The 13,509-nt window shown below is 67.6% G+C and overlaps 2 protein-coding genes across 2 annotated transcripts in view; one reads left to right on the top strand and one right to left on the bottom strand.

Moving 5' to 3' along the window:
• LMF2 (lipase maturation factor 2) overlaps positions 1–13,509 on the top strand; it is a 106,887-nt gene that overhangs the window by 50,096 nt on the left and 43,282 nt on the right. The window lies entirely within an intron of this gene.
• On the bottom strand, positions 2,587–10,074 carry LOC128910428 (brevican core protein-like). The gene is made up of 7 exons (XM_054203646.1): positions 9,902–10,074; positions 5,858–5,996; positions 5,303–5,377; positions 4,512–4,643; positions 4,135–4,272; positions 3,358–3,472; positions 2,587–2,737 (listed from the first exon to the last, which is right to left on the bottom strand). Exons 1-7 carry the CDS (start codon positions 10,072–10,074, stop codon positions 2,670–2,672), a joined length of 840 nt encoding a protein of 279 aa, XP_054059621.1. The 3' UTR covers positions 2,587–2,669.

Raw genomic sequence — 13,509 nt, 5'->3', positions numbered from 1 at the left:
GTGTCCCCCCCCGGCCGGCCCCCCCAGCACCCCCCAACACCCCAACCTTCCCAGCCCCCCTACCCCCCATCCCCCCAGCCCTCCCCACCCCTCTCACCCCCCCACCCCCCAATCCCCCCCAGCCCTCCCAGTCCCCCCAAGATGCCTCCAGCCCCCCAACCTCCCCATCCCCTCCACCCCCCCAAGTCCCCCCAGCCCCTCACAGTCCCCCCCACCCCCTCACCCCCCCAGGCCCAGTCCCCCCAGCCCCCCTGCACCCCCCAGCCGCCCCACAATTCCCCAGCTCCCCTACCCCCCCCACCCCCCCAATCCCCCAGCCCTCCCCACTCCCCTCATCCCAATGCCCCCCCCAAGTCCCCAGCCCCGCCACCCCCTCCACCGCCCCCAGCCCCATATCCCCCCTACGCCCCCCACCCCCCCGACCTCCCCAATTTCCCAGGCCCCCCAGCCCCCCTGCCCCCAATAGCCCCCCCCCCCAATTCCCCAGCTCCCCTACATCCCTCACCCCCCCAATCCCCCCAGCCCTCCCCACTCCCCTCATCCCCATGCCCCCCTCCAAAGTCCCCAGCCCCCCCCCCCCCCGCCCCCCCTGACGCTGCCCCCCCGCCCCACAGCGCCCGTCCTGGCGCTGGGCCGACGGCTCGGAGCTGCGTTATTCCGCCTGGGAGGGGGACGACGGCCCCAAGGGGCGCCGCTGCGCCGCGCTGGAGGACTCGGCGGGTGAGGGGGGGCCCGGGCCCCGGCACCGACCCACCCCCCCCCACCCCGGGGGGAGGCGGGGAGTGCCCCCCGGCGCCCCTTCCCCCCCCAGCGCCCGCTGTGCTCCCCCCGCAGGGTTCCTGCTCTGGGAGGAGGATTCCTGCGGCGAGAGGAAACCCTTCCTCTGCAAACACCCCGCCTGAGGGGGGGCTGCACCCCCCCGCCGCGCCCCACAGCCCGACCCACGGCCCTGCCCCACACCCCGCGCCCCTGCCCCTCTGCCCCCACACAGCCCGGACCCCCCCAAACCCCTCTGCCCCCCGCGCACCCACACAGCCCGGACCCCCCCAAACCCCTCTGCCCCCCCGCACCCACACAGCCCGGACCCCCCCAAACCCCTCTGCCCCCCTGCATCCACACAGCCCGGACCCCCCAGACCCCTCTGCCCCCCCGCACCCACACAGCCCGGAACCCCCCCCAAATCCCTCTGCCCCATTGCACCCACACAGCCCGGACCCCCCCAAACCCCTCTGCCCCCCCGCACCCACACAGCCCGGACCCCCCAAATCCCTGTGCCCCCCTGCCCCCACACAGCCCGGACCCGCCAAACCCCTCTGCCCCCCCGCACCCACACAGCCCGGACCCTCCCAAACCCCTCTGCCCCACTGTCCCCGGACCCCAACAGCCCCCTCGTCACCACGGGCAGCCCCTGGCCGCGGGGGGGGACACCCCACAATAAAGCACCCCACAGCACCCATGGCCCTGCTTCTTCCTCCGCCGTGTCCGAGGGCAGGATCCCCCCGGGGTGCCCCCCGCGGGGCGGGGACCCGTCAGTGTCCCCTCAGCTCCCCATGGGGCAAAGCAGGGGGGGATCGCAGCCCCCCGGCTCTGGGGGTGCCCCGGGGGGGCAGGAGCTGTGTGGGGAGCAGGGGGGGGCACTGTGGGGTGCCCAAGGGTGCGTGCCCCGGGGGGGCTCGCAGGGGGGTGCAAACTCACAGCAGGGACCCCGTTGCCCCCCATCCCCCCCATGGCAGGAGGGTTCCCCAGCAGGTTTCCCAAGGCAGGAGGTGTCCCCAGCGGGAATTGTCCCCATGGCAGGACATTGTCCCCATGTCAGGAGGTGTCCCCATGTCAGGAGGTGTCCCTGTGGCAGGATGTGTCCCCGTGGCAGAAGGTGTCCCCAGCAGGACATGTCCCCAGGGCAAGAGGTATTCCCGAGGCAGGACATGTCCCCAGGGTAGGAGGTGTCCCCATGGCAGGAGGTGTCCCCATGGCAGGATGTGTCCCCATGTCAGGAGGTGTCCCCATGTCAGGATGTGTCCCCATGGCAGGAGGTGTCCCCATGTCAGAAGGTGTCCCCAGGGCAGGATGTGTCCCCATGGCAGGTGTCCCCATGTCAGAAGGTGTCCCCAGGGCAGGAGGTGTCCCCATGGCAGGATGTGTCCCCATGTCAGAAGGTGTCCCCATGTCAGGAGGTGTCCCCATGGCAGGATGTGTCCCCATGGCAGGAGGTGTCCCCATGTCAGAAGGTGTCCCCAGGGCAGGATGTGTCCCCATGGCAGGTGTCCCCATGTCAGAAGGTGTCCCCAGGGCAGGAGGTGTCCCCATGGCAGGAGGTGTCCCCATGTCAGAAGGTGTCCCCAGGGCAGGAGGTGTCCCCATGGCAGGATGTGTCCCCAGGGCAGGAGGTGTCCCCATGGCAGGAGGTGTCCCCATGTCAGAAGGTGTCCCCAGGGCAGGAGGTGTCCCCATGGCAGGAGGTGTCCCCAGGGCAGGAGGTGTCCCCATGGCAGGTGTCCCCAGCAGGTGTCCCCACGCGTGCGGGGGCAGGACAGCGGGCGCAGGTGGGTGCTGGGTGCTCAAGCCAAGGTTTATTGCTCTCGGGGGGTGCGGGGGCCCCAGCGGGATGACGGGCAGGGAGGGGGCTGTGGGGGCTCCTCCAGGCCCCGGTGCGGGGGGGTCCAAGCCCTTCAGAGCTGGTGCCGGCACAGAAAGGGGAACTTGTCGTCGCAGGGGTAGTCGTGCCAGAGCTTGAAACCTGGGGGGGGGCAGGAAGTCACCCCCAGCCCTGTCACCCCCCCGTCACACTCCCTTGCACCTCCATCAACCCCCCCATCACCCCTTTTACCTCCATCACCCCCCCATCACCCCTTTTGTCTCCATCACCCCCCACCTCCAAAACATCACCCACCTCCATCACCCTTTTATCTCCATCATCCTCCACCTCCATCACCCCCTCCCATAACCCCCCTCCCCTCCATCACCCCCCCATCACCCCATTTGTCTCCATCACCCCCCTCTGCTCCATCACCCCTTTTACCTCCGTCACCCCCCTCCATCACCCCTTTTGTCTCCATCGCCCCCCCATCACCCTTTCGTCTCTATCATCCTCCACCTCCGTCACCCCCACCTCCCAAAATCCCCTCCCCTCCGTCACCCCCCCTCCATCACCCCTTTGTCTCCATCACCCCCATCATCACCCATCACCCTTTTCATCCCCATCACCCCCGTCTGCTCCATCACCCCTTTTGCCTCCACCACCGTCCCCTCCGTCGCCCCCCCCTCCACCACCCCCCTTTACCACCCGCCTCCTCAAGGCTCCCGCAGCAGCCGGGGGTCCCGGCCGGCCCCCCCGCGCTCCCCCAGGCCCCGTCTGACCCGAGTAGGCGTCCAGCACCACGCAGTCCTCCCTGTCCCACAGGTTGTTGGGCTGCCCCGGCGCCCAGCTCTCGTAGTTGTAGGTGGAATCGTCCGACCACTTCCATCGCCTGGTCTGGGGGGGTCGGGGGTCACGGGGGTCAGCGGGTGCCCAGGATGGGGGTCAGCGGGTGCCCAGGGTGGGGGACAGGGGGCAGGGGGGCAGCGGGTGCCCAGGATGGAGGGAAGAGGGTGCCCAGCGCAGGGGGCGGGGGGCAGCGGGTGCCCAGGAGGGGGGGCAGGGGGTCAGTGGGTGACCAGGGCAGGGGTGGGGGTGAGCAGGTGCCCAGGGCAGGGCCAGTGGGTGCCCGGGGTGGGTGGCTGAGGCTCAATGGGTACCTGAGGTGGGGGGGTCAGTGGGTGCCTGGGATGGGGGGACAGTGGGTGCCCGGGGTGGGTGCCCAGGGCTCAGCAGGTGCCTGGGTGGGGGTCAGTGGGTGTCCATGACGGGGGCCCAGGGCTCAGTGGGTGCCCGGGTGGGGGCAGAGTGGTCCATGGGTACGTGGGATGGGTGGCCAGGGCTCAGTGGGTGCCCAGGACGGGGGGCAGCGGGTGCCCGGGGCGGGGGGTCATTGGTTGCCTGAGATGGGGAGTCAGTGGGTGCCTGGGGTGGGGTGACAGCGGTCAGGGGGTGCCCAGGGTGGGGGGACGGGGCTCAGGGGGTGCCCAGGACGGGGCTCAGTGTGTGCCTGGGGTGGGGGTCAGCGTGTGCCCGTGGGGGGGCCAGGGCTGACTCACATGCTCCTCGTCCTGCAGCCCGATCCAGGTGTTGACCCCCTTCATCTCCTTGTCCACGTAGCGGGCCAGGACCATGGAGGCCCCCTCGCTGTGGATGGAGGCCAGGTGCCCCATGGGGCCGTACCGGTTGCATTCCTCCTGTGGGGGGGCCAGGGGGGACCGGCTCAGCACCCGGCGCCCGCAGCCGCCCGTGGGCACTGGGCACCCCCGTGCAGAAAACCCGGGGGCGGCGGCGGGGGGAGACCATCAGAGCCCCCCCAACCCCGCCGGGGGGGCGAGCGGAGCCCTCCCCGAGCTGCAGCCCCTGGGGGTGGGGGTCCTGCTCTGTCCTCCCCCGGGGACGCCCCTGCATCCCCCCCAGCGGCGCCAGCCCCCACCTCAGCCTCGGCCCAGGTCATCCTGGTGTTGAAGTAGCCGTAGCAGGACCCCCGGTACTGGATCCAGTTCTTGGGGCAGTCGGCCGTCTGCCCCCCGTCTCCGTCAGGGGCGGGGGGGGGCCGCCATCCCACCTGCCAACACGGCAGAGCCGCCGCTGTCCCACGGCAGGGGGGCACCGGCCATGGCCCCCCGGCCCCGGCACCCCCCCGCTGTGAGGGGGGGGTCCCACAGGGAGGGCTGGGTGGGGGGGGCCAGCGGGGGGGAGCAGGGAGCGGGGACTGGGGGCCAAGGAGTATTGAATAGGGATTGATTAGGGATCAGGAAGCGGGAATCAGGGAGGAGGGATCTGGAAGCAGGAATCGGGAGCAGGGACTGGGGACCAAGGAAGAGGGATCGAGGATCAGGAACTGGGGATCAAGGAGGAGGGATCAGGGAGGAGGGATCGGGGATTGGGGATCATGGATCAGGGATTGGGGACTGAGAATGAGGGATCAGGGGGCAGGGAGGAAGGATCGGGGAGCAGGGATTGGGGAGCAGGGAGCAGGGATTGGGGATCGAGGAGCAGGGATCGGAGATTGGGGACCAGGGATCACAGAAGAGGGATTGGGGGTCGAGGATCAGGGAATATGGATCAGGGATTAGGGACCATGGAGGAGGGATCAAGGAGCAAGGATCGGGGATCGTGGAGCAGGGATCAGGGAATCAAGGAGGGGGATCAGAGATTGAGGGTCACAGAGGAGGGATCGGGGACCAAGGAGGAGGGATCGGGGACCGGGAAGCAGGGAATCACCTCCCAGGAGGGTGAGGAGGACCAGGCAGCCGAGTGGGCAGGGCGGCAGCGGGGACCCAGCACCCATGGCTTCTGCTGTGGAGAGAGTGGGGGGAGATGGGCTGAGCCGGGGGGGAGCACAGGGAGAGGCACCCGGAGCTCGGGCTGCCCGGAGCCTCCCTTCTCCGGGCTGAACCCCCCCAGCTCCCTCAGCCTGTCCCCACAGCAGAGGGGCTCCAGCCCTCCCAGCATCTCCGGGGCCTCCTCTGGCCCCGCTCCAACAGCTCCGTGTCTCTCCTGTGCTGAGGCCCCAGCGCTGGAGGCAGCACTGCAGGGGGGTCTCCCCGAGCGGAGCAGAGGGGCAGAGTCCCCCCCTCGCCCCCCTGCCCACGCTGCTGGGGATGAGCCCAGGCTGCGGGGGGGTTCTGGGCTGCCAGCGCACGGTGCCGGCTCATGGCCGGCTTTTCCCTGTGGGTCACAGGGACCCACTTCTCCAGCCTGTCCTGGTCCTTCTGGGTGGCATCCCGTCCCTCCCACCCAGGACCCTGCCGGGGCTGTTGGCCACGGGACACTCACCAGATGGCTGTCGGGACCGGGGCTGGCTGGTGGCTGGCACGTCCCAGGGTGGGTGACCCGTGTCTGCGGGGTCCCTCTGTGGACCCGGCGAGGGCGGCGCTGGCAGGACCCCCGGGCTGGGCACCCACAGCTTTTATGGCTGCGGCGGGGGAGGAACAGCCCGGCCCCTTCTGCTTTCCTGGAACCCCGTCCGTTATTGCAGCTCCTGCTGGGGCCACCAACGGGGAGACCACAGGGTCCCTGGGGCCACCAGCAGAGACCACATTGTCCCTGGGGGCACCAACAGTGAGACCAGTGTCCTTGGTGTCACCAACAGTGAAACCACAGCATCTCTGGGGGCACCAACAGTGAGACCAGTGTCCTTGGTGTCACCAAAAGTGAGACAACAGCGTCCCTGGGCTCACCAACGTTGAGACCACGGTGTCCCTGGGACCACCATCAGAGACCACAGTGTCCCTGGTGTCACCAAAAGTGAGACCACGGCATCCCTGGTGTCACCAACGGTGAGACCACAGTGTCCCTGAGGTCACCAGCAGAGACCACAGCATCTCTGGTGTCAACAGCAGAGACCAGTGTCCTTGGTGTCACCAGCACTGAGACCATGGCGTCCCTGGGGTCACCAATGGTGAAACCATGGTGTCCCTGGGGCCACCAGCAGAGACCACAGTGTCCTTGGTGTCACCCATAGTGAGACCACGGCGTCCCTGGGGTCTCCCTCTGCCCGCGGAGGGCACCTGTCCCCACGCCAAGGCCAGTGCTGCTGTGACACCCACAAGGTCCCCCCCGTTTGCCTGTGATGCTGCAGCACAACCGTGGCCATGACCCCCAGCAGGGACCTTCCCCAGGGTCGTTTGGCCAGAGGAGGGACCTGCTGCTGGGTGACATGTCCCTCCTCTTGCCTTCGCGGGGGTCTGTCAGCAGCAGCAGCGCGTGGTGACAGCGTGAGGTGACACAAACCCTCCCCATGAGGGTAGTGACGGTCTGAGGGCAGTGACGCCGTGAGGGATGGGTGCCAGGCTGTGGGACCCCGAGGAGCAGTTTGGGACATCCCCGTGCACCCAAAACACCAACAGCATCTTCCCATGGTGATGCCCACAGCTGGGGACACTACAGGGACGAACTGGTGGCACCCGGCTGGTCCTTCTGCAGGGGCTGGACGCAGGGCAATGGCCATGGAGGAAATTCCGTGTTCAGTGTCCCGATGGAAAGGCAGAGGGAGCCGTGCCAGGGCCCCCCCGCCCCACGGGGATGCGTGTTCCGTGGTGACAGGAGGGAAATGAAGGCCATCGCTGCCCGTCCACCCTGTCATCGTTGTGATGGAGACACGAGCACCCGCCTCAGCCATGCCACCCCCCCTGCAGCACCCAGCCCACACCGCGCGGGAGCCCGGGGTGCTGTGTAGGAGCCCATGGGTGTCCTGTAAGAGCCTGTGGCTTGTGTGTAGGAGCCCATGGGTGCTGTGTAGGAGCCCATGGGTGTCATGTAGGAGCCCATGGCTTGTGTGTAGGAGCCCATGCATAGACTCATAGACTGTGTTGGGTTGAAGGGACCTCCAAAGGCCATCTTGTCCCACCCCCTGCAGCGAGCAGGGACATCTTCAACTAGACCAAATTGCTCAGAGCCACACCCAGCCTGGCCTTGGATGTCCCCAGGGATGGGGCACCCACGCCCTCTCTGGGCAACCTGGGCCAGTGTCTCACCACCCTCAGTGTAAAGAACTTCTTCCTGGTGTCTCATCTAAACCTGCCCTGCTCTGGTTTAAACCATTGTCCATCATCCTGTCACTGCACACCCTTGCAAACAGCCCCCCCAGCTTTCCTGGAGCCCCTTGAGGGACTGGAAGGTCTCCCCGGCGCCTTCTCTTCTCCAGGCTGAACCCCCCCAGCTCTCTCAGCCTGTCCCCACAGCAGAGGGGCTCCAGCCCTCCCAGCATCTCCGGGGCCTCCTCTGGCCCCGCTCCAACAGCTCCGTGTCTCTCCTGTGCTGAGGCCCCAGCGCTGGAGGCAGCACTGCAGGGGGGTCTCCCCGAGCGGAGCAGAGGGGCAGAATCCCCCCCTCGCCCCCCTGCCCACGCTGCTGGGGATGAGCCCAGGCTGCGGGGGGGTTCTGGGCTGCCAGTGCATGGTGCCGGCTCGTGTTGAGCTTCTCTTCCACCAACACCCCCAAGGCCTTTTCCGCAGGGCTGCTCTCAATCGCCTCATGCCCCAGCCTGTGCTGACAACGGGGGTTGTCCCCACCCAAGTGTGGGACCTTGCACTTGGCCTTGTTGAACTTCATAAGGTTTGCACAGTTTGGAGCACTGGGTCCAGTTCTGGGCTCCCCGGTTCCAGAAGGATGGGGAACTGATGGAGAGGGGACAGCAAAGGGCTACCAAGATGCTGAGGGGACTGGACCCCCTCTCTGATGGAGAAAGGCTGAGGGATTTGGGTCTCTTCAGGCTGGACAAAAGACGGCTGAGGGGGGACCTTATCAACGCTGATAAATACTGAAAGGGGGGGTGTCAGGAGGACGGGGCCAGGCTCTTGTCAGTGGTGCCCGGGGACAGGACAAGGGGTAACGGGCACAAACGTGACCATGGGAAGTTCCACCTCAACACAAGGAGGAACTTCTTTGCTGTGAGGGTGGCAGAGCCCTGGCACAGGCTGCCCAGAGAGGTGGGGGAGTCTCCGTCTCTGGAGACATCCCAAACCCCCTGGACGCGTTCCTGTGCCACCTGCTCTGGGTGACCCTGCTCTGGCAGGGGGTGGGAGGAGATGGTCTCCAGAGGGCCCTTCCAACTCCTGCCAGTCTGGGATTCTGTGATTCTGTGCTCGGGCTGACCTCTCCCGCTCATCCAGGTCCCTCTGGATGCCATCCCGTCCCTCTGGCACATCGACAGCACCACTCGGCTTGGTGTCAGTGGCAAACGTGCTGAGGGTGTCCTCGATCCCACTGTCTGTGTCATTGGTGAAGATGTGGAACAGTATGTCGTGTGGGAGCCCGTGTGTGTTGTGTAGGAGCCATATGTGTTGTGTAGAAGCACATATATGCTCTGTAGGAGTCTATACATGTTGTGTAGGAGCCCACGTATGCTGTGTAGGAGCCATATGTGTTGTCTAGGTGCCCATATGTATTGCGTAGGAGCCCGTATACGCTGTGTAGGAGTCCATATGTGTCGCACAGGAGCCCCTATGCATTGCGTAGGAGCCCATATATGCTGTGTACGTGCCCATATGTGTTGTGTAGGAGCCCATATATGCCCTGTAGGAACCTATACGTATTGTGTAGGAGGACCCCATATATGCTGCGTAGGAGTCCCTGTATGTTGTGGAGGAGCCTGTGTATGTTGTGTAGGAGCCCGTATACGCTGCGTAGGAGCCCACACATGCTGTGTAGGTGCCCGGTGGCAGCCAGCACAGCCCGCTCCGCCGGCTGCTCCCCCTCCTCTCGTGTCCTGGCAGCTGGGGGCCGTTCTGCAGCAGCCGGACACCCCCATGGCCATCGCAGCCACCCCGTCCCGGTCCAGCGCCCGCACACAGAGCACAGGCAGGGGGTGGCCGGGGGGCAAAGACCCCCATCACCACCAAACCCAGGGTCCTCCCCCCGTCCCGGGGCGTATATCGCCTCCGTCATCTCCCCCCCGGCCCCGGCCGTGCTCCCCCTGCTCCTGCTGTCACAAGGCCAGAGCTGAGGCTGGTTTGTCACCCTGCGGCTGTGGGGTCTTGACACCACCCAGACCCGAAGGGGCTGCTCACCCCCCTGCGGCCTGGGCTGCCCCCTCCCCATCCCTGTCTCTCCCCTCCTCATCCCTGGATCCCCCTCCTCATCCCTGTCTCGGCATCCCCATCCCCGTCCCCCCTTCCCCATCCCTGTCTCTCCCATCCCCATCCCTGTCTCCCCCTCCTCATCCCTGTCTCCCCCCTCCCCATCCCTGCATCTCCCCCCATCGCCCCTGTCAGACCCCATTCCTGTCCCCCTGCGACCTCCGTGTCCTCCCCGGTGTCCCCTGCGCGTGGTGCCGAGGCGGTGCCGGGGCAGGTCAGCGGCTGCTGGCGCGGCCGTTACCGGCTTCTGCTTTCCTGGAAGGGCCCCTCGTTATCGCCGGCTCTTTCCGGGCCCTTATCAAGGGCACCACAGGCCCCGATAACGGGAGATCCTTCCCCGTCAGCACCTCGCCATTGCGACCGCGTCGCCCCGGGCTGCTGCAGCGCTGCCAAGGGCTGGGCGTTGAGCCCCATGGCCCGGTGATGAACACCATAGCTGGGTGCCAAGCTCCATGGCTGGGTGCTGAGCCCCAAGGCTGGCTGCTGGACCTCACATCTGGGTGCTGAGCCCCAAAGCTGGGTGATGGACCTCATGGCTGGGTGCTGAGCCCCACAGCTGGGTGCCAAGCCCCACGGCTGGGTTCTGAGCCCCAAAGCTGGGTGACAAACCCCACATCTGGGTGCTGAGTCCCACAGACAAGTTGCCAAGCCCCATGGCCCAGTGACGGACACCATAGCTGGGTGCTGAGCTCCACAGACAGATGCCAAGCACCATGACCTGGTGACAAGCTCCACAGCCAGTGCCAAACCCCAAAGCTGGGTAACAAATCCCAGAGCTGGGTGCTGAGCCCCAAAGCTGGGTGATAAACCCCACATCTGGGTGCTGAGCCCCACATCTGGGTGCAGAGCCCCACAGACAAGTTGCCAAGCCCCATGGCCAGTGATGGACACCATAGCTGGGTGCTGAGCCCCACAGCTGAGTGCCAAACCCCACAGCTGGGTGCTGAACCCCAAAGCTGTGTGCTGAGCCCCATGGCTGGGTGATGAACCCCACGGCTGGGTGCCAAACCCCACGGATGGGCGATGAGCCCCAGAGCTGGGTGCTGAACCCCCCGGGCCAGTGCTGGAGCCCCGCTCAGCCCAGCTGCTCGGGTGCTTCCCGTGCTTGGCACAGGGCCCACGGCCAGTTTGGTGCCGGGCGGAGGCGTTTGATCTCAGGGCATGAACAGCTGCGGGGACACGGGCACAGGGGATGCGGTGCCAGGGAGCCGCAGGAGCCACAAGCACCATTGCCAAGGCCAGGGGCCGGGGCTGCGGCTGGGCTGGGGGGACCCTCTGCCACCACCCCCCGTCTGCAGAGCAACGCTGCCCTCCGTCTGGCATGGAGCCGGGCATCCCCTGCTCTCTGTCCTGGCATGGGGCTGGGCATCCCCTGCCCTCCGTCCTGGCATGGAGCCGGGCATCCCCTGCCCTCCATCTGGGATGGGGCTGGGCATCCCCTGCCCTCCATCCTGGCATGGAGCCGGGCATCCCCTGCCCTCCATCTGGGATGGGGCTGGGCATCCCCTGCCCTCTGTCTGGGATGGGGCTGGGCATCCCCTGCCCTCCATCCTGGCATGGAGCCGGGCATCCCCTCCCCTCTGTCCTGGCACGGAGCTGGGCACCCCCTGCCCTCCATCCTGGCATGGAGCCGGGCATCCCCTCCCCTCTGTCCTGGCACGGAGCTGGGCATCCCCTGCCCTCCATCTGGGATGGGGCTGGGCATCCCCTGCCCTCCGTCCCAGCTCTACATGGGGCGAGGGAGCCCGACAGGCCCTGTTGCCCCCCAAGCAGCCCTGGCACCCCAAGCTCTGGTGCTTCTCCCAGTGCCGGGCACCCAGAGTCGGGGTATAACACAACACCGGCACCTTCCCTGGGTGCGCTGGAGGCCGAGGCACCGCCAGCGCCCGGGTGCCAGCACGGGGCGAGGGGACACGTGGCAGCGGTGGCGTCAGGGCCGCAGGGGACACGCTGCTCCTGCTGCTCCCGAGCGCAAGCGGGACGCGGGGGGACGGGGGGAGCCCTTTTCATCTGGCGCTGGCAGCCGAGCGCGGCCGCCCCGCCGCGGGGTGACGATGGCAGCGAAGCCCCATCAAAGGCAGCAGCGGGGCCACGCGTGGCTGAGCCGCCACCTGCGTCGGTGGGGCCCGGCTGCGTCGGTCCTGTTTGCTTTGGGGCAGGGATGACATCTGGGGTGGCTCACGGGGCACCTCGCCACCCCCTCACCCCCCCGCCTGCCCGGGGATAAAACCCCCCGAGCGGTGCCCAGCTCCCCGCGGTCCCAGCCAGCGCCCGCTGCCGTGCCAGCACCCAGGGGACGCAGGTGAGTTCCTGCAGGGGTGCCCAAGCTGCAGGGTGTCCCCTGGGCCAGCCTGGACCCACGGCAGCCTGGGAGCCCTGCACGCACCCCGCGCCCTGCATGCCTGCACCTTACGCCCTGCACCCTGCACCCCTGCACCCCGTGCCCTGCACCCTGCACCCCTGTGCCCTGCATCATGTATCCTGCACCCTGTGCCCCTGTGCCCTGCACCCCTGCACCCCGTAACCCACACCCCGCACCCAGTGCCCTGCACACCCCTGCAACCCTGTATCTTGCATCCTGCACCCTGTGCCTTGCATCCTGCGCCCCTGCATCCTGCACCCCTGCACCCCGTACCCCTGCACCCCTGCACCCCTGTGCCCTGCATCCTGCACCCCTGCACCCCGCGCCCTGCACCCTGTGCCCTGCCCCCTGCACCCCTGTGCCCTGCATCCTGCACCCCTGCACCTCTGTGCCCTGAATCCTGCAACCCTGTGCCCTGCACCCTATATCCCCCATCACGCACCCCTGTGTTCTGCACCCTGCGCCCTGCATCCTGTGCCCTGCACCCCTGCACCCTGTAACCCACACCCCGCACCCTGCACCCTGTGCCCTGCAGACCCCTGCAACCCTGTATCCTGCATCCTGCACCCTGTGCCTTGCATCCTGTGCCCCTGCATCCTGCACCCCTGCATCCTGCACCCCTGCACCCCTGCACCCCGTACCCCTGTACCCCTGCACCCCGCGTCCTGCACCCTGTGCCCTGCACACTGCACCCTGCACCCCTGTGCCCTGCATCCTGTATCCTGCACCCTGTGCCCCTGTGCCCTGCACCCCTGCATCCTGCACCCCTGCACCCCTGCACCCCGTACCCCTGTACCCCTGCACCCCGCGTCCTGCACCCTGTGCCCTGCACACTGCACCCTGCACCCCTGTGCCCTGCATCCTGTATCCTGCACCCTGTGCCCCTGTGCCCTGCACCCCTGCACCCTGTAACCCACACCCCGCACCCTGCATCCTGCACCCTGTGCCCTGCACCCCTGTGCCCTGCACCCTGTATCCTCCATCATGCACCCCTGCACCCTGCGCCCCTGTGCCCTGCATCCTGCACCCCTGCACCTCTGTGCCCTGCATCCTGCTACCCTGTGCCCTGCACCCTATATCCCCCATCACGCACCCGTGTCCTGCACCCTGCGCTCTGCATCCTGTGCCCTGCACCCTGCACCCTGTAACCCACACCCCGCACCCAGTGCCCTGCACACCCCTGCAACCCTGTATCTTGCATCCTGCACCCTGTGCCTTGCATCCTGCGCCCCTGCATTCTGCACCCCTGCACCCTGTACCCCTGCACCCCTGCACCCCTGTGCCCTGCATCCTGCACCCCTGCACCCCGCGCCCTGCACTCTGTGCCCTGCCCCCTGCACCCCTGTGCCCTGCATCCTGCACCCTGTGCCTTGCATCCTGCGCCCCTGCATCCTGCACCCCGTACCCCTGCACCCCTGTGCCCTGAATCCTGCACCCCTGCAACCCTGTGCCCTGAAATCCTGCAACCCTGCAAGCCTGTGCCCCTG

The sequence above is a fragment of the Rissa tridactyla genome, chromosome 1 (genome assembly GCF_028500815.1).
Source record: "Rissa tridactyla isolate bRisTri1 chromosome 1, bRisTri1.patW.cur.20221130, whole genome shotgun sequence".
Lineage (NCBI taxonomy): Eukaryota > Metazoa > Chordata > Aves > Charadriiformes > Laridae > Rissa > Rissa tridactyla.
Note: the sequence above shows the minus strand (reverse complement) of the source record. Positions and strands in the feature narration are given on the sequence as shown.